Source organism: Myotis nattereri (genome assembly GCF_964212035.1).
Source record: "Myotis nattereri genome assembly, chromosome: 15".
Classification (NCBI taxonomy): Eukaryota; Metazoa; Chordata; class Mammalia; order Chiroptera; family Vespertilionidae; genus Myotis; species Myotis nattereri.
Window position 1 is genome coordinate 57,283,114 of NC_138090.1, and position 23,190 is coordinate 57,306,303.

Consider the following 23,190-nt stretch of genomic DNA (forward strand, 5'->3'; position numbering starts at 1 on the left):
GGATAGAGATGTGCCTGCAACCAAGGTACATGCCCTTGACCGGAATCGAACCTGGGACCCTTCAGTCCGCAGGCCGAAGCTCTATCCACTGAACCAAACCGGTCAGGGCTGAGCCATCCCTTTAATCTCCCACATCAGTGACTACAACAGCAGCTCTCCGGTTCGGTTGGGGAAACTACATTACCCAGAAGGCAACGCGTCCAACCATGGCGGGTTGAACCAATGAAAGCCCAGGAAACCGAGCGTTTCAATGTTGCGCTTGAGGTTAGGGCGGGACTTCCGGGGCCCTCCTCCGGGCCCTCAGCTGGGCCAGTCCGGCGGTTTCAATGAATCAGAGCGCCGGGGCTGGACTGAGGAGGCGCGGAGGGTCGGCCAGCGGGTCCCAAGCTGGTAGAACCGCCCCAGTCCCGGTTCGGGGGCTCGGAGCCTCCCCGCCCGCTGAGTCCGATGGCGGAGGCCGCGCCCAGGCGCCCGGCTGAGGTGAGCGTGTCCCCGGGGCCACCCGCTTCCCCGCCCAACCCCGCAGCCCGGGAGACGGGCGCCCGTCCCTCCTGCGGCCCAGGCCCCGCGTCTGAGCCGCGCGGCGCTGGAGGAGGAGGGGGGAGGGGGTGACCCCCGGTGTGAGGGGCTGAGGGGCCGCCGGGGGAACAGCGAAGGGGCCGCCGAGCCGGGAGGATTCCGGAAACCCGGGCCCTGATTTGTGTCTAAAGCGACGGAGGTGCGGCGAGGCGGTTCGGGGGGAGTTTCACTTTCCTGCTCAGGGCGCCGGGGCCGGGGGTGGTTGTGAATAAAAGAGGGGCCTTGAGCCCCGAACAAGGCGGGCATCACCCGGCCCGGGGCGGGGCCATGGCCCTGAGCAGCCGGAGCCCCTGGGTCCTGGGATGGGTGCCCGACCCTCAGCCCTTTCGTTCCCACCGGTTCCTGCGGGGGCAGAGCCGCTGAGGGGACGGGGCTGTGGGGCTCCTGTCAGGGCCTCACTCTCTGGTGGCCTCTGAGGTCGTGGTGCCCGTGGGGCCGTCGGCCCCTCTTCCCGCCCTGGGCCCCGGGGACACTCAGCCCAGAGTCCTAAGGCCACGGCTGGTGCTTTGTGACGTGGACCCTGGTTTTGGCAACGAGTGGAATGAGAGGTGGGAGGTCCTCCCAGCCCTAGGTTCCTATGTGTGGGGTCTGAGAGGTGGGGTTGAGCTGGTTTGGGGACCCGCAGGTGTCCTTTCGTTCTCGTGGGATAGGAGTGAGGACTAGACCAGCTTTGTGACAAGTTGGGTGTCGTCTGTCTGCAGGTGGTGGGCGCCATGGGACCTTTGCAGCCCTGGAGGGAGGGGATCTGACCCAGGTCTCCTTAGGCTCCCTGTGGCGGCAGCATGGAGAGCGGTATGGTCGAGGGAGGTGGGAGGAGACAGGGAGGGGCTGCTGCCATAGTCTGGGTGAGTGTGACACTAACTGGACCAGGAGGGTGGCCGTGGAGGTAGGAGAAGCATTTGGATTCTAGATCACTATTTTATGTGTGGGCACCTGGATTTTTAAAAATTATTTTATTTATTGACTAGAGGCCCGGTGCACGAAATTTGTGCACTCTGGGGGTCCCTCAGTCCTGCCTGCACCCTCTCGCAGTCCCCGCAGGGAGCGGGCCTAAGCCAGTGGTCGGACATCCTTAGCTCTGCCGCAGAGGTGGGAGAGGCTCCCGCTACAGCTGCTCTGCTCATGTGAGCCAAGCTTCTGGCTGAGCAGTGTTTCCCCTGTGGGAGCACCGGACCACCATGGGGCAGCTTCTGCATTGAGCGTCTGCCCCCTGGTGGTCAGTGTGCATTATAGTGATCTATCATTCCACTGCTTGGTCAATTTGCATATTAGCCTTTTATTATATAGGATTTTAGAGAGCGAGGAAGGGGGGAGGAAGACATTGACTTATTATTCTACTTATGCATTCACTGGTTGATTCTTTTATGTGCCTTGACATGGGATTGAACCTGCAACCTTGGTTTAGTGTGACGATGCTCCAACCAACTAAGCAACCCAGCCAGGGCACAACCTGGAATTTCTAATTTGAAGGTTGAGAGAGAGAGAGGTAGGAGTCAGGGTTAACATAACAGTATGGTTTCAGCGGCTGTAGGAATGGAAGTACCATCAACTGTGAGGAAATCAGTAGTATGAAGAGTAACTTTCTTTGGGAGATATCAGGGTTTTATTTTTGGCCTGTTAAGGGCATGCAATGAGGAGGAGTTCAGGACGGTGTCTGGAGGGAACAATAGAGAAACCCCTGAGAATTACCTGAAAAGAGGGGTTGTTGTGGTCTCGTGTGCCAGGTTCAAAGCTTACATGCCATTTATCTGCCCACCTGCCTGTTGCTGTTGAGGGCTGATGCACTGACCAATAGGACCTTGGTGAGACAGTGGGCATCAGTGCCACTGGGCCATGAAAATGCACTGGCATGGGGAAGGGAGAAGTGTAAGCCTGGGATAGGTTAGGGAGATGATAAAATTAGAATCCAGGGAAAGACACTGTTCAGGGAATAAATTATCCTCATCATCACATGTTTGTGTTATCTTTGAAGTTGTTCTGGGAATCCAGCTGTGTGAGGGAGGTGTGATTCAAAGAATTATGTGCAGTCCTGGCTGGTGTTACTCAATGGTTAGACTGTAGGCCCACACACTGAAGGCTTGAGGGTTTGGTTCCTAGTCAAGAGCATGTATGTGTACCTGGGTTGCAGGTTTGATCTCAGGCCCCACCTGGGGCACATGCGGGAGGCAAGCAATCGCTGTGTCTCTCACATCAATGTTTCTCTCTCTTCCTCTCTCTCTCTTCCTCCCTCCCTTCCTCTATCTAAAATCAGTGAAAAAATATCCTCAGGTGAGGATTTTAAAAAACAAATTAAAACACTTATGTGCAGATGGTAGTGTTAAAGGGATGGCCTCAGACCCTGGGGTTAGGGTCATATGGGTGAAGATTAATATCATGTTTTTGTTTCTTGGAGGGACAATCTGGGCGGCCACATGATATTGCCTAAGACAGTGGTCGGCAAACTGCGGCTCTCAAGCCACATGCGGCTCTTTTGGCCCCTTGAGTGTGGCTCTCCCACAAAATACCGACTTCTGCGCATGGGCCACGAAGTTCAAATCACACTGTTCACGTGGTATTTTGTGGAAGAGCCACACTCAAAGGGCCAAAGAGCCGCATGTGGCTCGCGAGCCGCAGTTTGCGACCAATTCCAATGGCCTAAGAATTCCAATGTCAAATCATTCACAATTGTCCCAAAACAAACTTTTCTTTCCAATCTTTGTGACACTCACCATGATAACAAGAGGCAATGTGGCCCACATGCCAGACCCAGAGCTCAGGTAATGTTTATCCACCCATCTGCCTGGTGTTGTTTTGGGAAGACACAGTGTCATTCAGAATACAAGAAGAGGCCTAACCGGTTTGGCTCAGTGGATAGAGCATAGGCCTGTGGACTCAGGGGTCCCAGGTTTGATTCGGGTCAAGGGCATGTACCTTGGTTGCAGGCACATCCCCAGTGGGGAGTGTGCAGGAGGCAGCTGATCGATGTTTCTCTCTCATCGATGATTCTAACTCCCTATTCCTCTCCCTTCCTCTCTGTAAAAAGTCAATAAAATTATATATATATATATATATATATATATATATATATATATATATATATGAATGAATATAAGAAGAGATTCTGATGGCACCAAGCCCTGGAATATTTTCTGAGGTGGGGAGTGGAGTGAGCAGGTGGATGTGGAGGGTGAGGGGTATGAAAAACTTGGAATCCTAGAAAGGAACTGATCATGGGCTGTACTGTCCCCATTATGACAGGATATGAACTTTGAGGACGTGGCCATTGCCTTCTCTCAGGAGGAGTGGGGGCTTCTTGATGCGGCTCAGAGACTGCTGTACTGCGAGGAGATGCTGGAAGTGTTTGCACTTGTAGCCTCCGTGGGTAAGACGTTTACATCTCTTTTGGTGTCCTGAGGTGATGTCTTTCCTTACCTATTTTCTCCAAAATAGCGTTGTCTCTCCCACAGGCAGATTATGGGCCCTGCTAAATTCTCAGTTTCCTTTCGTATGTGCTGTGTCTGCCGGTGCTGGGCTGTATGGAGTGCCCTGAGCAAATGAGGCCTTGAGCACCCCTTACAACTGTTGCCTCAAAAATTGCCCTAGCTGGTTCGCTCAGTGGGTAGAGCATTGGACTGTGGACTGAAGGGTCCCGAGTTCAGTTCCAGTCAGGGTCACATGACCAGGTTGTGGGCTCGATCCCCAGTAGGCGGCGTGCAAGAGGCAGCCGAACAGTTGTTCTCTCTCATCATTGATGTTTCTATCTCTCTCTCCCTCTCCCTTCCTCGCTGAAATCAATTAAAAAAAAATTAAGTGTCTTCGAGTCAGCAGTCTTGCAGACAGCTTAATGGGTCCCACTTTGCTGGCCGTCTCCATGGCAGCGTGACCAAGTCCAGCTCCGTGGCCTCCAGTTCTGGAGGTTCTTTTTGACGGCCTGTGCCAGGTCATGGTCATTACTGGCATGAACCTTGGGCTGTTCTTGTAAGGTCCTTCTTCCATTGTTTTCTTTTCTTTTTTTTTTTTTAAATATATTTTATTGATTTTTTACAGAGAGGAAGGGAGAGAGATAGAGAGTTAGAAACATCGATGAGAGAGAAACATCGATCAGCTGCCTCCTGCACATCTCACACTGGGGATGTGCCCGCAACCCAGGTACATGCCCTTGACCGGAATCGAACCCGGGACCCTCGAGTCCGCAGGCCGATGCTCTATCCACTGAGCCAAACCGGTTTTGGCCCATTGTTGTTTTTAACATTTTCTTCCCTGAATATTATATGCCGAATTGCTCTGGTCCTGTGCCGGCTGTTCACCTGTTTTCTTTCATTAAGACTCTCATCATTTAAGTTCTGAATAGTTGTAGAAGGTGCAACTACTCCGACCATAGAAGCTGCAGGGAGAGTAACATGGTTTTTTTTTCATGTGGTGGACATGGCAACATGGTCTCAGAAGAGGCCTGGCCACGATGATCGGTGACTATTGGAGGGCATGACCTAAGGGCTGTCTTCACATCATACCAGGAGCCTGCACTGTGTCATGTCGCGTTTTGGTGCCACTGGCTGCACCTCATTCCTACCTGTTCATTTTCACGTTTGACACTTTGCTGACTTGTCTAGAACTTTTCTAGAATTTTATCTAGAGCTTTTCAGTTTCTGCCAACCTTCCCCTTTGTGGCCTCTGTGCGTCACCTGTTTTTTCTGTGCTGCTCCCTCAGCAGTAACTGCTCCCCCCGACAATAACCTGCGCCTGCGTTACCATGTGTGTGTGCATCCTTGAGTGGTATTTGAGCCCCAGCTGCACACGTACTGAATTTGACTGGGAAAAGGCTATGACCAACCTCATGTCAGCGGCAGACAAGCCCTTCTGAGCGCGGTTAGCAGAACCAAGGTTTGGAGATCCTGCTTCTGTTCCACGTGCTTGCATGCAACCCCTGTGTCCTTTTCCCAGGGAGGTCTCCCCTGCTTTGTGATCTTCTGAGGCCCAGGACTGCACACAGCACCTTATTCAACCAGCCTCTAGGTCTTGTGTTTTCAGACAATCCCATTTACCAGTGTATTGAAAGTGACACGTTTTTGTAATGGGACTTCCCCCTCCCGGTAAAGTCAACATTCATTTCCTCATCGTTGCCCTGTTTTCAGGTTGTTGCCATAAAACGGATGACGAGGAGGCCTGTTCTGAGCAGAGTGTGTCTGTAGAAGGAGAGTCACAGGTCAGGGCGTCTGAGACAGCTCCAGCCACTGAGAAAACACATTCCTGTGAGCGTTGTGTCTTGGTCTTGAAAGATATTCTGCACCTGACTGAGGGCCAAGCAGCCTACCGTGAGCATCGAGCCTTCTTCAGTGACACATACGTGAGAGGCTTCTGTCTCCCTGCACACGTTCACCAGCAGCAGAGGGAAGCCCGGGGAGAGAAGGCCGGGAAAGGGCTCAGCGCCTCGTTTAGGACCTGGTCCACCTCTGTATCCATGGTGCCTTTTCCCTGTAGGGAGTTCAGGGAGGACCTTCCAGCCATTTCAGGCGGTTGCCAGCATCAGGCTTCTCCTAACAGTGCAGAGCCACACAGTGGCGGTGAGAGTCGGCAGGGCGCTCTCAGTGGGAAAAGTCATCACGAGTCCGGTGGATGTGAAAAAGCCACCCGCCACAGCCAGAAACTTGTTCGGCGTCACAGTGTCTGCTCTGGAGAAGGGCTTGGTGACTGTAGCAAATGTGGAACAGATGTTAGACAAACGTCAAGCCTCATTCAACATAGGAGAGTTCACACTCAAGAATGGCCTCGTGAGTGTAGTGATTGTGGGAAGTCCTTCAGCCAAACCTCTGGACTCATTCAACACCGCAGAATTCACACTGGAGAAAAGCCCTATGGGTGTAGTGACGGTGGGAAGTCCTTTAGCCGAAGGTCTTTACTTAAACACCAGAGAGTTCACCTTGGAGAAAAGCCATTTGAGTGTAGTTATTGTGGAAAGTCCTTCAGACACAGATCTAAACTCATTGACCACCACAGAGGTCACACTGGTGAAAGGCCTTATGAGTGTAGTAAGTGTGGGAAATCTTTTAGACGCAAAGATCACCTCCTTAAGCATGAGAGATTTCACACCGGAGAAAAGCCTTACAAGTGCAGCGAATGTGGGAAAACCTTTAGACGAAACTATAACCTCCGTCAACATAGGAAAGTTCACACTGGAGAAAAGCTATATGAGTGTCATGACTGTGGGAAGTCTTTCATCCAGAACTCTAGCCTCACTGAACACCAGAGATGTCACACTGGAGAAAAGCCATATGAGTGCAGTGTGTGTGGGAAATGCTTTGGACAACGCTGGAGTCTTATTCAACACCGTCAGGTTCATTCAGGAAAAAATCCTTTTGAGTGTAGTGAATGTGGGAAATCTTTTAACCGCAAATCCCAACTTATCAGACACAAGACTGTTCACACTGGAGAAAAGCCATATGCATGTTGTGTCCGTGGAGATTCTTTTAGCCTAAGTTCTGCCCTCATTCAACACCAGAAAGTTCACACTGGAGAAAAGCCATATGAGTGTAGTGATTGTGGAAAGTCCTTCACTTGTACCTCTAAGCTCATTGAGCACCACAGAGGTCACACAGGTGAAAGGCCTTACGAGTGCAGGAAATGTGGGCAGTCTTTTAGGCGCAAAGATTACCTCCTGAACCATGAGAGAGTTCACTCTGGAGAAAAGCCTTATGAATGCAGTGAATGTGGGAAAACCTTTGGCAGAAAGTATAACCTCTTCCAACATAGGAAAGTTCACACAGGAGAAAAGCCATATGGCTGTAGTGACTGCGGGAAGTCATTCAGCCTAAAAGGTAGCCTCACTGAACACCAGAGGTGTCACACTGGAGAAAAGCCATATAAGTGCAGTGTGTGTGGGAAATGCTTTAGACAGCGCAGCAGTCTTAGTCAACACCTTCGTGTTCATTCTGGAAAAAATCCGTTGGAGTGTAGTGAATGTGGGAAATCTTTTAACCTGAAATCTCAACTTATTAGACACAAGCGTGTTCACACTTTGGAAAAATTGTAGGAATGTAGTGATTATGGAAAATCCTTAAGCCAAAATTCTGCCCTCATTCAACAACAGGAGTATACAGTGGAGAAAAGCCACTACAAATGAGTGTAGTTATTGTGGGAAGTCCTTAAACCAAAGATCTGCCCTCACTCAACAGGTCACACTGGAGAAAAGCTGAATTAGTGTAGTGATTGTTGGAAGGTTCTCAGAGCTCTAAGCTAAGTGAACCCCACAGTGGCTACATTGGAGAAAGGCCTTATGAATGTAGTGAATCCAAAGTTTTTTAGACAAAGTTCTAGTCTTTTCCAACACTACAGAGTTCACAGTAGATAAAAGCCTTATGAGTGAAGTGAATGGGGGAACCATTTTGGACAATTTTTTTTGGTTAATTCTCACCCAAGGATATTTTTTCCATTGCTTTTCAGAGAGGGTGGAAGGCGAGGAGGGAGAGAGAGAGAAACATCAGTGTGAAAGGGAAACATCGACTGGTTGCCTCCTGCACATACTCCCACTGGATTGGTGGTGGGGATGAAACCCACGGCTCTTTAATACGCAGATTGATGATCTAATCACTGAGCAACACTGTATGAGACTGGACAATTTTCTAAATTATGGTTTTACAAAGGAAGTAGAAAGACACATTGATTTATTGTCCACTTGTTTATGCATTCATTATTTGACCCCTTTATGTGCCCAGATTGAAGATCAAAATCACAACTTTGGTGTATCAAAATAACGTTTTTATCAACTGAACGATGCAGTCAGGGCTGGACAAATCTTTTTTTTTTCTTTTAATCCTCACCTAAGCATATTTTTTCCATTAATTAAAATAAAAATTTAAAGAAAAAAATATATATGTTATTGATTTCAGAGAGGCAGAAACATCAATAATGAGAATCATTGATTGGCTGTGTCCTGCATGCCCCACACGGAATTGAGCCCATAACCCGGGCATGTGCCCCGACTTGGAATCAACCATGACCTCCTGGTTCATAGGTCAACAATCAACCACTGAGCCCCGCCAACCAGGCTCCATTGATTTTTTCAGAGTGTGTGGAAGGGAGGGTTAGAGACTGAGAGAAACATCCATGTGAGACGTATGCATCAATTGGGTGCCTCCTGCATGCGCCCTAACCAGTGCCCGCAACTGAGATATGTGCCCTTGACCGGAAATGACCTGACACCCTCCAGTCCACGGGCTGGACAAATCTTTAACCTCATTTGATACAGGAAAGCTTACTCTGGAAAAAAGCCTTATCAGCACAGTGACTGTGGGCAGATTCTTTAAGACAAAGTTCCAACCTTATTCAACAGCAGAGAGTTTGTTCTGGAGAAAGGCATTATATATGTGGTGGATGAGGGAAATCCTTTAGCCCTTCCTCTAGCCCGGTGGTTCTCAACCTTCCTAATGCCGCAACCCTTTAATACAGTTCCTCATGTTGTGGTGACCCCCAATTTCATTGTTACAAATTGAACATAATTAAAACATAGTGATTAATCACAAAAACAATATGGAATTACATGTTTCCCGATGGTCTTAGGCGACCCCTGTGAAAGGGTCATTCGACCCCCAAAGGGGTCGCGACCCACAGGTTGAGAACCGCTGGTCTAGGATTAGCATCGCTGTTCTGTTATCTGCACCCGTAGCAATGCTTTCCTTCCACTGATGCAGCTGTTCCCCTTCCCTTTCTCATGAATGCCCATTGCTTCTACCTCCCAATGGGAACACTATTTTGGCTTCTGCCTGAATCAGTGCTTCCCAAGTAGCTATTATTGATCTCAAATAAATGCTTGTACCTGGCTTTGAAAGGGCTTACCAGAATCAAACCCACAACCTTTTGGCAGAGGGGAGGTTGCTCCAACTAACTGAGCCACCAGCCAAGGCCAAAAGGCCACTAGTTTTTGGGTTAACAAGAGGAAGCACTCCAGTTAGTCACTTGCTTCAGAGAGCCCCAACCTCCTGCCTCCTCCTTCCACTCCACAGCCCTGTCCGGAGACAATTCTCTTACCCCTGACCCAACTGAATCTCACAAAACTGCCTGAAAGCTCCCCTCTACACATCGTTAAAAAAAAACAAGGAAATCGGACCTGCCAGAATTGCTCAGTGGTTGAGCCTCAACCTATGAACCAGGAGGTCAAGGTTTGATTCTGGGTCAGGGCACAGGCCCGGGTCGCGGGCTGGATCCCAGTGTGGGGCGTGCTGGAGGCAGCCAGTCGATGATTCTCTCTCATCATTGATGTTTCTATCTCCCTCTCCCTCTCTTTTCCTCTCTGAAATCAATTTTAAAAGTATATAAAAAACTCACTTTTTGCCCTGGCTGGTTTGGCTTGGTGGATAGAGCGTCGGCCTGTGGACTGAAGGGTCCCAGGTTCGATTCCGGTCAAGGGCACATGCCCGGGTTGTGGGCTCCATCCCCAGTGGGGGGCCTGCAGGAGGCAGCCAATCGATGATTCTCTCTCATCATTGATGTTTCTATCTCTCCCTCTTCCTTCCTCTCTGAAATCAATAAAAATATTTTTTTAAAAAACTCACGTTCTAAAATAGTGGCCTCCTGCCCTAACCGGTGTTGCTCAGTGGATAGAGCATCGGCCTGCGGACTGAAGGGTTCCGGGTTCGATTCCGATCAAGGGCATATACCTTGGTTTCAGGCACATCCCCAGTAGGGAGGGTGCAGGAGGCAGCTGATAGATGTTTCTCTCTCATCGATGTTTCTAACTCTCTATCCCTCTTCCTTCCACTCTGTAAAAAATCAATAAAAAAATTTTAAAAAGTAATAATAAAATAGTGGCCTCCAAACCAAAAAACAAACCGGAGCAGACTCTAGCATTTCACGTGGCATTGTTGTGACCTGTAACTTTGGGGACTATCGCAGGGAATATATCTCGAAATATTTCTTCCATCCCTGGAGCTCACTCCTCAAAGATCTGGGCCTCCAGGCTCCATTTCCCAAAGCTCCCGTGGGTACCATGGCGCCAGCTCCAGGCTGCAGCCCTGCACGGACTACATTACCCAGAGGCCTCCGCGCTGGGCGCTGGGAGCGCGGAACATGCCTGGGCGGACAGACTACATTACCCAGAGGCCTTCTCGCCGCGCGCTGGGAGTGCGGGACGTGTCTGGGCGGGCGGACTACATTACCCAGAGGCCTCCGCGCTGGGCGCTGCAGACGCGGAACATGCCTGGGCGGACAGACTACATTACTCAGGAGCCTCCGCGCCGCGCGCTGGGGGCGCGGGGCGTGCCTGGCCGGGCAGACTACATTACCCAGAGGCCTCCGCGCCGCGCGCTGGGGGCGCGGGACGTGCCTGGCCAGGACTTCCGGCGTCTTCCTTGCGGCAGACATTTTGTCGCCGTCTGGCAGGGCCGAGCGTGCGCAGGTGGGCGAGCCCCGGTTGCGCTCCGAGGCGACGGGAGGGGACCCCGGCCCCCCGGGGGGAGCCTGGCGGCGGCGGGAGCGTCCTCGGGGACCTGGGTCCGGGCCGGCACCCTCACGGCTCCGCGCCGTCCCGACCGTGCGGGCCGGGCCGCAGGGGGGAGCCCGGGCGAGGTAGGTGCCGCGTCCCCCGCACCCGGAGGCGCCCGGACCGTCCCTCCCATCCTGCGGCCGGGAAGGCGCGGCGGCTCCGGCAGCGCCTGCCGCCCGGGCCCGGGGCGTGTGTGGGAGGAGCCGCCGCTCGCAGCGGCCAGTGAGGCGGGAGGTGGGCGGGGCGCCCGGCCGCGGGCGGTTGGGGAGCTCGGGTCCCGGTCCCGGTCGCGGGGAGCAGCGGGGAGCCCCAGTCCCGCCCGGACCGACGGGGGAGGGGGGCCGTGTTACGGGCTTTCCTCACGGACACCCGGCCAATGGGGGGTCTGGTCTCCTCAGATACGTGAGTCTATAGGAGAGCCCTCCACTGCGTTGTGAAAAGCCAGCTTATTTTTTTTTTTAAAATATATTTTATTGATATTTTACAGAGAGGAGGGGAGAGGGATAGAGAGTCAGAAACATCCATGAGAAACATCGATAGGCTGCCTCCTGCACACCCCCCACTGGGGATGTGGCTGCAACCCAGGTCCATGCCCTTGACCGGAATCAACCGTGAACTCCTGGTTCGTGGGCTGATGCTCAACCACTGAGTCACACTGGCCGGGCTGAAAAGCCAACTTATTAAAGCAATGAAAGTATGCATCATTTAAAATATATATATTTCATTGATTTTTTTTTGCAGAGAGGAAGGGAGAAGGACAGAGAGTTAGAAACGTCGATGAGAGAGAAACATCGAGCAGCTGCCTCCTGCACGCCCCCTACTGGGAAGGTGCCCGCAACCCTGTTATGTGCCCTTGGCCAAAATCGAACTCGGGACCCTTCAGTCCGCAGGCCGACGCTCTATCCACTGAGCCACACCGGTCAGGCTAAAGCAGTGGTTCTCAACCTTCTGGCCCTTTAAATACAGTTCCTCATGTTGTGACCCAACCATAAAATTTTCGTTGCTACTTCATCACTGTCATGTTGCTACTGCTATGAATCGTCATGTAAATATCTGATATGCAGGATGGTCTTAGGCGACCCCTGTGAAAGGGCCGTTCGACCGCCAAAGGGGTCGCGACCCACAGGTTGAGAACCGCTGGGCTAAAGTATGCATCTTTTTTTTAAAAAAAAGTGTTTTGATTTCAGAGAGGAAGGGAGGGGGGGGGGGAGAGAGAGAGAGAATCATCAATGATGAGAGAGAATCATGGATTGGCTGCCTCCTGCACACCCCACACTGGGGATTGAGCCTGAAACCTGGGCCTGTGCCTTGACCGGGAATCCAACTGTGACCTCCTGGTTCATGGGTCGATGCTCAACCACTGGGCCACGCTGGCCGGGCTAAACTATGTGCCTTTATTGGAAAAGTAAAGTAAGGCCTAACCGGGTTGGCTCAGTGGATAGAGCGTCGGCCTGCGGACTGAAGGGTCCCGGGTTCGATTCCGGTCAAGGGCATGTACCTTGGTAGCGGGCACTTCCCCAGTAGGGAGTGTGCAGGAGGCAGCTGCTCGATGTTTCTCTCTCATCGATGTTTCTAACTCTCTATCCCTCTCCCTTCCTCTCTTTAAAAAGTCAATAAAATATATTTTAAAAAGAGAGTCCTGGCGGGTTTGGCTCAGTGGCTAGAGCGTCGGCCTGCGGACTCTAGGGTCCTGGGTTCGATTCCAGTCAGGGGGACGTGCCAGGGTTGTGGGCTCCATCCCCGATGGGGGGCGTGCAGGAGGCAGCCAATTGGTGATTCTCTCTCATCATTGATGCCTCTACCTCTCTCTCCCTCTCCCTTCCTCTCTGACAGCAATAAAAAATACCTAAAAAAAGAAAAGAAAGTAAAGCCAGGAAACCTACACACCTGACTTAGGAAGTGCAGGCGGGCTCTCGGCTAATCCGAAGAGCAGGTTGGGGGGGGATCTGAGGCGTTAAATGCCCTCCTGCCTGTAGGTCTCAGAATTCCGCTGTTGACTATTTCGGTGCAGATTCATTCCTAAGGTCTTTCTTTCTTTTTTTTTTTTTTTTTCACTTCGGCATGACCGTCCCAGAATTCATGAGAAGCAACTTTATCTTGCCCAGCCTTCAGACTGCTGGCTTCTGTGCTTAGGGAATGGAACCCTCCTTATTTCCCTTTCCTCTTCCTCCCTCCCTTTCTGCATTCTCTCATTAGGGAGGTTTTGTTCGTTTGTTGTTGGTTGTTTTCTTTTAAACCATTTGCTCTGTGTCCTTGGCTGGGGAAGACAGTGGCTTGTTAGTTACTCGCTGGCTGCACCTGGCTCTTGTTGCTTGGCCTTGTTTGAACTTTCCTGTCTATGTTTCCCTCTCCCTCCTGCCCTGGAATCCTGTAACAGCTTCACTGTGAGGAGGCAGGTATCCCAGCGTTCACTCGGGGACGGTGACGAGCGTGGGATGGGGATGGTGAGGATGGAGGCAGGGAGGCTGGGGAGGGGTCCACAGACTCCAGGAGTGTGGGGGGGCAGGGGCAGGAGGGGCCGCGGGTGGAGCGGTCACTCAGTCCTGGAGAGATTTCCGAGACAGAAGCAACAGGATTTGCTGCTGGGTCAGATACGGCTGTGAGTGGACTTTTACAATTTAATTTTTATTTTAGAGAGAGAAACACCAATTTCTTTCTCCACTGATGTACGCGTTCATTGGTGGATTCTCGTATGCGCCCTGACCGGGGACTGAACCCGTGGCCTTGGCACGTCGGGAGGATGCTGTAACCAACTGAGCTACCCGAGCAGGGCATCGGGTTCTGTTGTGTTTCCGCTGAAGAATGGAAGTTGGAACGGGGATCACCTTGTAGGGCGGTCAGGAGTTGGGCTTTGGACCTAGTAAAGCTAAGGTGTTACGCAGTGGGGGTATCACATGGGCATCTGGGTATGAGGCCTCAGGTCACACCCTGGAGATCAGATTCGGGGGAAGAACATTAGGGATGTTACTGAATGTGGCCCCTGCGGTGAGAGATTGGAGGGCAGGGGCGGAAGGGAGAACATCCCTGAGATTTCCTACAGAAAGGGGGGTCCTGATACATCAAAGGATCTGGCTGATGCTAGGATCCCCACCTGGATGGAGAGAGCAAGGAGTGGGGTGCTGCAGAGCTGCCGTGGGGTGGACTCAGCAAGCACACAGGCACTGCCTGTGGGGCACAGAGAAAGTCAGCCAGGCCAGGGGAACAGCCCTGGATCAGTCCTGCCCTGCCCTTCGCTGAGGATGTCAGGTGGTCTGAGCTCAGATCCTCACACCTTAGTGCTGCCTCCTACCATCCACGTGAACTGGAACAAAGACCTGTGTCTCAGTGTCTCCATCTGTAAAGTCGAGGTGATGGTGGTGCCCACCTACCAGAGCTGCTGCTTACAGCGGACGTGTTAGCACAGCTCAGACACCTCTGAGTTAGTTACCCTTTACTGCCCACAAGCTTAACCCTTTGCAAATGGTTTGGTACAAATGAGGTGATAGGTTTTTTAAATTTTGAGTTTGTTTTTAGTCACTTAAGAAAATGTGATATTTGAGACTTTCCATTATAATGAAAGAAGCAAGAACTTTAATCGATTACTAAGCACGGGTATAAATATGTAGATAATTTCCTATCTACATATTCGAATTCTTAAGTGACTGCTTATATATACTTGTCTCCAGAGGTCTGGAGCCCTGACTTCTCTTCTCGAATTCAGTGAAAGGGTTTCCATTTCCAGCAAGCGGTGGGTGCAGTGTGAGCAGTGTCCCCAGCACAGGACCCGCATGTGCAGATGCACTGCGTGAGGTTGCACTGGGCGTGTTCAGAAAACCGCAGGTCTCCATGGTGCCTGGTGCGATCAGAGTGCGAGGACCAGGACCCAGCTTTGGAGTGGCCGTCTGTGGAGCCGGGAGTCTGCTCTGAGCGAGGTCGGAGCCGAGGAAGGTGTGGAGCATCCGAGGGAGTGACACTCTGAGGAGGAGGAGAAGAGGAAGAGGGGAGGAGTTGGAGGTGACCCACAGTTTTTGGCCTGAGAAGGCGTAAGGATAGCAAAGTCCTCAGTGGAGATGGTGAAGTTAGTGGGAATAATACCACAAGTTAGGTTCTGACCATATCGAATCCGTGATGTTCCAGACTTCTGAGTGGAGTTGTCAGATGGACAGCTGGACACACAGGTTTTGAGTTCGGAGGAGGGATTCGAGCTGGAGACGGCCATATAATGGCAGCCCTAGGGAAGGGTGGAGTTGTGTATCAGATTCAGAGAGAACCTCTATGTTCTGGTGGCCGTGACACGATGGGTCTAGAAAAGGGGTGGACGCGGTGGAGTCGCCTGAGAAACAAAAGGGGGTTGGTGTTACCGGGGGAAGGGAGCCGAGAAGAGTGGGGTCTGACAGGTGGTAAAGCTTCAGAGAGAGTGACGTGCGACGTGGCAGTAACAGACGACATGGAAGGGAGGCCGGGGCTGGCGCTCATTTCCCTCTGCCTCCCAGCGTCTGGGGTGACATGTGGTGGGACATGGGGCGGGGCGGGGGCAGATCAAGCTGACACATTAGCTCAGGGACCATTGAGTCCATGGGCACAGTCACCACACTTGGGGGGAAGGCCAGGGGGGTGGCCTTGAATGAGAGTCCAGTGTTCAGCCTGTGACTGAGGATCTGGCCTCCTCAGTGTCCAGCAGCGAAGTGGGGGGGCTGGGTGCGCCTGTTACCTGCACGTGGGTCGGGTTTGCTGACGCTCAGTCCCGGAGGGAGGATTGACCAACCGAGCTCACAGGTCCCGGTGCTGTGGGGCCCTGGCTGGGGCAGGCGTGGTCCTGGGTGCGTGACCCAAGCGTTCTCTGGATGCCGCGTCCGCAGGTGGAGGGAGGTGTGATCGAAAGAGTGATGGGCACAAGCCGGTGGAATCTGACTTTATGACCAGAGGGTGTGGGGAGGGAGCATGCGGGTTCACGTTGGTGGACGAGAGCCATCACCTCTTGTCTGACTTTATGACCAGAGGGCGTGGGGAAGGCTTGTGCACTGCATTCCAGGCCCAGACTATATAGTGTCTGTCCACCTGTTCTCAACTCGACTGGACAACATGACTCCTGGAAAAGGGGCCGCTGGGGAGGAAAGTGTGTGAGGGATAGACCAGGAGTCCTGGGGAGAGGCTGCCCTGTGTCATGCGGGGTCATGTGACTGTTGAGGATGTTTGCTTTTCCCCTGGGCGGGTTGGGGACTGCGTGACAAGGCTCAGAGACTCTTTGTCTTTGCCTTTAAATCAAGTTTAAATCCTGGGTAAGGTCCTGCCCTAAACAGTTTGGCTCAGTGGGTAGAGCGTCAGCCCGCAGACTGAAGGGTCCCGGGTTTGATGCCGGTCAGGGGCATGCACCTTGGTCGTGGGCTCCATCACCAGTGGGGGGCGTGCGGGAGGCAGGGACAGGTGCTTCTCTCTCATCGATGTTTCTCTCTGTCCCTCTCCCTTCTGCTCTGTAAGAAATCAATAAAAACGTATTTAAATAAAGAAAAAAATCAATCCTGGGTAAGGCCCTGAGTGTTAGCTTTTTGGTCTGTGCTCCGCTCTTCCTTTCTCTCCAGAGGTTGCGTTCCTTCCGGGCTGGACCCTGGACATTCCTGTTTCCCGCCCCCCTCGCCTCGGCCCTCGGGCTCAGCTTCCTCCGCTCACTGCGCTCCCCACTCCTGCCGCCCAGAACCCCGCCCCAAGGCGTCAAGGTCGGGTGTTCTGTGGCCAGCCCATCGGATGCACCTGCTTGGCTTTCTCTTGTTGTTAGTCCTCACCCAAGGATATTTTCCCATTGATTTTTTTTTTTTTTTTGAGAAACGTAACACTTTAATAGTTGAAATAAATACTTCAGTACGTGCAAGGTACAAACTTGACATTGGAGGGGGAAATCACTCTAGGGTAAATCAGAAACTAAAACCCACACTCACAGTAGCTCCCCCCGCCCCCCCCCCCTTCGCAAATCACATGGCAAAGTCAGACTCCACACCAAGCCTGCGCCTGATCCAACTGAGAAAATTAACAACATACAAAAAGGAAGCTACATCCATGGTAACCTTTCTTTTAATTAGAAAAAAAAAAGTACTAAAAAAAATGAACCCATGACCTCCTTCCTGCTAAACTAATTCATGAGGTTGGGGTGAGGGACCCCTGAGAGGAGCTGGGGGGGGGGGGCGGCGGGGTAACCCCCATCTCCAGGCCCCACAGTGTGGGCTGCGGGGTGTGAAAATCGGGAGCATGGCCCTGGCTTCTGGAAGATTCCTCTCAAGCATCTAACATGGGGGGTTGGGAGCTTCACCTCCGATTTCTTTGGTATAAATTGAGGGGCAGACAGTAAGCACCTTCCTTTATTGGGGGGCGGGGCGCTAATCACAGAGTTGGAATTCACGGCGGTTCAGTCCTGGGCGAAGAGCCTTCGACGGCGCGCGGCCTCCAGACTCGGCGGGCGCAGGCCGAGCGCCCGGCTCCCTGTGGCCCGTCGGGGTGCCGCGCCGCCGGGATGGCCGCCTGCACCGCCTGCCCTCGGCGCTGGGGGGTCCGCGCGGCCCAGGAACTGCGGCTCCCGCTCCCGGGCGACGCCCACCGCCGGCACCGCCTGGACCGCAGCCCGGCAGCCGGTGCCCATGCCCTTGGCGCCCGGCGTGACCTGCGCGCCCAGCCGCCCCGGACCGGTCGCCGGGGCGCACGTGTCCGTCAGGTTGCGGGACAGGCCCTGCGACACCTCGAGCGGCGGCTGCGGGGTCCGGTCCGGTCCGACAGCGCGTGGCGCGGCCCTGCTGCGCGTGGCGCGGCCCTGCTCCGCCTGCGCCGGCTGCGGGCTGGGCCCCGGGCGTGGCCACGGCCGCGTGGGCGGGGCGCTCGGTCCGGCTCCTGCGGGCGGCTCCCGCCTCGTAGGACGGCCCGCGTTCAGCCGGCTCTGCGGGTCGTGGGTGAGGTGGACAGCCCCTTGGTGCGCCATGACGGGGCCCGGCCGGGCTGGGCAGCAGGAGCAGGTCGGCCACCAGCGGCCTGTGGCCCTTGCGCTGGTCACACGGACACCCGCCCTTTCCCGGCTGCGAGCTGGTCCCGCCGACGGCGCGCGCAGGAGCCGGAGAGACCGCCTCGCGGGTGGGCTTCCCCTCGCTGCCGCCGCCGCTGCCTTCCTGTGCCAGGCCCAGCCCAGCCGCTGGAGCCGGAGGGCGGGAGGGGAAGCTGGGAGTTGTCTCCGTCCGTCCGTCCGTCCGTCCTTCCTTCCTTCCAAATCCCTTCCTCGGGGAGGAGGCGGCGGCCCGGGCGGCTCTGCTGTCAGCCTCCTCGGGCTTCGGGAGCCGGGACCCCGCCGGCCGCACTTCCCCTCGACGGCGGCCCCCCTGGCGCTTGGGGACACCAGCCTCCCCAGCGCATGGCCTGCCCCGGGGGTGCCAGTCGGTCGGGTGGGAGCTGCACGGATGGCACCGAGGCTGCCCGCCCGCCACGCCCAGCGGCCCTTCCCGCCTCCCGGCTCCCGGTGCGGCCTGGCCCGGCGTCCCGGCTGCACACCCTCCAGCCCCGTGTCCATGTCCGGCGCCCCTCTCCCCCCTCCCCCCTCCCCGGGCCCTGCACATCCGACGTCCTGCGGACGGGCCCCGGCGGCTGGGCCAACTCAGCGGAAACCCCCGGTGCTGCGGCCACTCGCCCGGGCGCTGGCTTCTGCCATTTCTGTGAGCCTCCAACTTGGGAGCCAGAGAAACTGAAAGGAAGGGCGGGCGAAAGGCCGAGGGAGACCCGCCTCCTCCCCGCTCTGCGGCACAAGGCCGCGTGGAGGCTGCTCTCCATGGATTTTGAGAGAGTGGAGGGAAAGGGAGAGACGGAGAAACGTGGATGAGAGAGAGACACATCCGTGGGCTGCCTCCAGCAGGTGACCCGACGGGCCGTGGACTGAGCCTGCAAACAAGGCACATGCCCTTGACGGGAACCGAACCCGGGGCCCTTCAGTCTGTCACTCCGCCCCCGTCTCCAATGGATATTTCCTGGGCCGACCTGTGTCATGAGTTACGGTCCCGGTCACGGCTGCGGGCGCCACTGGATGTCCCTGCAAGACCTGCGGCTGTTGCGGGTGGGGCAGTGCTTTCCTACTGACCGGCCCTCTTTCCTCTGTGACTTGCATCTTCCAGATCCTCCGTGGCTGCTGAACTGTAACAGGAGAAAGCAATCACTGAGAGGCGATGACGCTAGCCACAGCGGGAGCGGCTTGCACGGGCCCTGGTAAGTTAGAGCTTTGGGGGTGACTTTGGGGTTCGGTTCAAGTAACACCAGGAACCCGTCCTGTGCCCACTACTGTTTCGTGCCCAGACTATTTCCTCCCTCATTCTAGACACTTTCTATTCTGACCTCTGACCCAGGGCTGTCCACCCCAATCACGAGTGCTCTCTCCTGCTCCCTCTGCAGTGATCTCCCATACTGGATAATGCTAAAATATCGGAGACATACACATAACCTTCAATACTAGTTATTCTTTTTTTTTAATATATTTTATTGATATTTTACAGAGAGAGATAGAGTTAGAAACATCGATGAGAGAGAATCATCGATCAGCTGCCTCCTGCATATCTCCCACTGGGGATATGCCCGCAACCCAGGTACATGCCCTTGACTGGAACCGAACCCGGGACCTCTCAGTCCGCAGGCCTACGCTGTATCCACTGAGCCAAACCGGTTTCGGCACCAGTTATTAATTCTAAGTCAGCTTTTCCTGGGCCTGGGCATACATTCCTATGTAGCACTCACCTTTTCCCAACAGCCAAGGCCTTCTTAAAAGTCATTTGCAAGGAGAAAGCTGGCAGTCTTGCCTGCTTGTCCCCAGGCTACACCTCAGCCTTGTACCTTTGTCCTTCCTCAGGCCTTCCCCTTCCTGCGACCGTTAGAGCCAGTCGTGCACATCAGCTCTCCCTTTAACATGGACTCAGCCATGGGTGCGCTAGACACACATTTGCCATTGGTTGTCCCCTCTCGGCAGTGAGTGGCTTCAGCAGCATTTTTCTGGCTTCAGGTTGTTGCCTTGGGGTGAAGGATGAAGAGGCATCTTCTGAGCAGAGCATTTCTGTGGAAGTGTCGCCTGTGCGTCCTGCCAGGGGACGTTCCTCAGCCCAGATGGCTCAGCCTTGTGACAGATGTGGCCCCATCTTGAAAGACATTTTGCGTCTGGATGACCACCAGGAAACACATTATGGACTGACACCAGACACATGTGAGGCATGTGGGAGGCCATTCTCGTTTGGTGCAAACTTTTACCAGCACCAGAAGCAGTACAATGTAGAGAAGCCCGTCGGGAGAGACAAAGGCAAGGCCACATTTGCACAGGACTATGGAGCCTGTGAAGGACCTCATCCACCAGAGAAGCCCTCTGTGTGTGCGGGGGATCAGAAGGACTTCCAGGCACGTGGGGACAGTCACCCTCAAAAGGCCATGCACCGCAAGAGGAAGACACGGAGCACAGAGAGTGGGGCGGCCCTGCACATCGGACAGACGCATTACAATTGCAACGAATGTGGCAAGGCCTTCAGCCGCAAAGACACGCTTGTTCAGCACCAGAAAATCCACTCTGGGGAAAGGCCTTATGAGTGCGGCGAGTGTGGGAAGGCCTTCAGCCGCAAAGCCACACTCGTGCAGCACCAGAGAATCCACACTGGGGAGAGGCCTTACGAGTGCAGTGAATGTGGGAAGTCCTTTAGCCGCAAAGACAACCTCACACAGCACAAAAGAATTCACACTGGAGAAATGCCTTATAAGTGTGGTGAATGTGGAAAATACTTTAGCCATCACTCCAATTTAATTGTACACCAGAGAGTTCACAATGGAGAAAGGCCTTATAAGTGCAATGATTGTGGGAAAGTTTTCAGACACAAATCCACACTTGTTCAGCATGAGAGCATCCATACTGGAGAAAATCCTTATGTTTGCAGTGATTGTGGGAAGTCCTTTGGCCACAAATACACCCTCATTAAACACCAGAGAATTCACACCGAGACGAGGCCTTTTGAATGCATTGAATGTGGGAAATTCTTTAGTCGAAGCTCTGACTTTATTGCACACCAGAGAGTTCACACGGGTGAAAGGCCTTTTGTGTGTAGCAAATGCGGGAAAGATTTCATAAGAACCTCCCACCTTGTTCGGCACCAAAAAGTTCACACTGGAGAAAGGCCGTATGAGTGCAGTGAATGCGGGAAAGCCTATAGCTTAAGCTCCCACCTCATCCGGCATCAGAAAGTTCACACTGCGGGAAGGCTGTAGGAGTGCTTCCAACACAGAAGGACTCACATGGACAGGAACTCTGTGACCTTCCTTTGAGAGGAAGACATCAATCAGATGTTGAACTTCATATATTTGAACATTAACACTGGGGAGACACCTTGTTAGGGCAGTTACGGGCGGTCAGGCTGGCAGGGAGGGGGGCAGTTAGGCACATCAGGCTGGCAGGCGGAGGCAGTTAGGGGTGTTCAGGCAGGCGAGTTGTTGGGAGCCAGTGGTCCCAGATTGGAGAGGGTGCAGGCTGGGCTGAGGGACCCTCCCATGCATGAATTTCGTGCACCCGGCCTCTAGTAACATATAAAAAATAATACAGTTTTGTACTCAAAATTGGGCTACTCAAAATTTAGATCCAATGAAGAAAACCAACGTAAAGAACTTTAATGCTAAGCTGCTTGGAAAACCATAGAAACACATTGGACCTAAAGGGACAGTATGAAATCAAAGGGTATATACCTCCAATGTCTACACGTATGAAACTGGCTGAGAAAACTGAGCTGAAACCCCGAGTTACCGTTCATGAAAAAGGAAGCATGACTCAGCAGAGCAGGACCCCTAATGGGGAGCTTCCAGCCCAGTGGGCAGGGCCCTGAACCACAGATGATGCTTCCAGGGCTTGATCCACATGATTTTCAAAATGTCTTGAGACTGTGCTTCTTTTCTCTTTCCATTTTTCTCCCCTTTTTAAACAGAATATAAATATACAGCTATACTAGGTCTGCTCCAACATTCTATATATATATATATATATATATATATATATATATATATACACACACACACACACACACACACACACACACACACACACTAGGGGCCCGGTGCACGAAATTCGTGCACTGGGTGTGTGTGGGGGGGAGTGTCCCTCAGCCCAGCCTGCCCCCTCTCACATACTGGGAGAACTCAGGCGTTGACCCCCATCACCCTCCAATCGCAGGATCGGCCCCTTGCCCAGGCCTGATGCCTCTGACAGAGGCGTCAGGCCCGGGCAGGGGACCCTCATTTCCCCCCATCACTGGTTCTGCCCCCAGCCCAGGCCTGATGTCTCTGGCCCAGGCGTCAGGCCTGGGCAGGGGACCCCCAAACCCCTCCGATTGCTGGCTCTGCCCCTTTCCCAGGCCTGATGCCTTGGCCAGAGGCGTAGACCCCCATCACCCTCCGATTGCCTGATCAGCCCCTTGCCCAGGGTTGGCGGCATGAGTGGGGTGGACACCGCAGCCGCCCCGCCGGCTCGCGTCCAGGTCTGCCGGCCAGATCGGGTCCGGGCAACCGCTGACACTCACGCCCCCTACCCGCTCTCTGATGGCGCTGTACCATCCTGCCTGCAATATGCAAATTAGCCGCCATCTTTTTTGGCAGTTAACTGCCAATCTTAGTTGGCAGTTAATTTGCATATCTCACTGATTAGCCAATGAGAAAGGTATCGGTTGTACGCCAATTACCATTTTTCTCTTTTATTAGTATAGGATAGATTTCAGAGAGGAAGGGAGAGATAGAAACATCAAAGATGAGAATCATTGATTGGCTGCCTCCTGCATGTCCCCTACTGGGGATCAAGCCCACAACCTGGGCATGTGCCCTTGACCAGAACTGAACCTGGGACCCTTCAGTCCGTAGGCCAATGCTCTATCCACTGAGCCAAACCAGCCAGGGCTGCTCCAACACGTAAGAAATATTTTTTTTTACTGATTTCAGAGAGGAAAGGATAGGGAAAACATCAATGATCAGAGAATCGCTGATAGGCTGCTTTCTGTACACCCTCCACTGGGATGGAGTCTGCAACCTGAGGGTGTGCCCTGACCAGGTAGCCAACCCTGACCGCCTGGTTCATAGGTCAATGCTCAACCACTGAGCCACACCAGCTGGGCTGTTCCACCATTTTATTTCAGGAACAGTTACTTTGTTTTCTAGCA

At 53.5% G+C, this 23,190-nt stretch overlaps 1 protein-coding gene across 3 annotated transcripts; it reads left to right on the forward strand.

The window, feature by feature from the left end:
• Positions 1–295: 295 nt before the first annotated feature.
• On the forward strand, positions 296–21,912 carry LOC308530537 (zinc finger protein 792-like). Of its 3 annotated transcripts, XM_081107250.1 has the most exons (4): positions 307–480; positions 3,817–3,940; positions 19,147–19,237; positions 20,022–21,149. In XM_081107250.1, exons 1-4 carry the CDS (start codon positions 448–450, stop codon positions 20,044–20,046), a joined length of 273 nt encoding a protein of 90 aa, XP_080963376.1. In that variant the 5' UTR covers positions 307–447; the 3' UTR covers positions 20,047–21,149. The 3 variants fall into 3 exon arrangements, with proteins under 3 accessions (XP_080963374.1, XP_080963376.1, XP_080963375.1); XM_081107248.1 differs by lacking the exons at positions 19,147–19,237; positions 20,022–21,149 and adding an exon at positions 5,691–8,396 and having other exon boundaries at positions 296–480; XM_081107249.1 differs by lacking the exons at positions 307–480; positions 3,817–3,940 and adding an exon at positions 10,901–10,945 and having other exon boundaries at positions 20,022–21,912.
• Positions 21,913–23,190: the final 1,278 nt, after the last annotated feature.

Bases quoted from the DNA above. Each gene is read 5' to 3' on its own strand.
- LOC308530537 (XM_081107248.1), top strand. From the start codon at position 448: ATGGCGGAGGCCGCGCCCAGGCGCCCGGCTGAG. The intron at 481-3,816 runs GTGAGCGTGTCC...CCATTATGACAG, and splicing joins CGCCCAGGCGCCCGGCTGAG to GATATGAACTTTGAGGACGT. The intron at 3,941-5,690 runs GTAAGACGTTTA...CCCTGTTTTCAG, and splicing joins TGCACTTGTAGCCTCCGTGG to GTTGTTGCCATAAAACGGAT.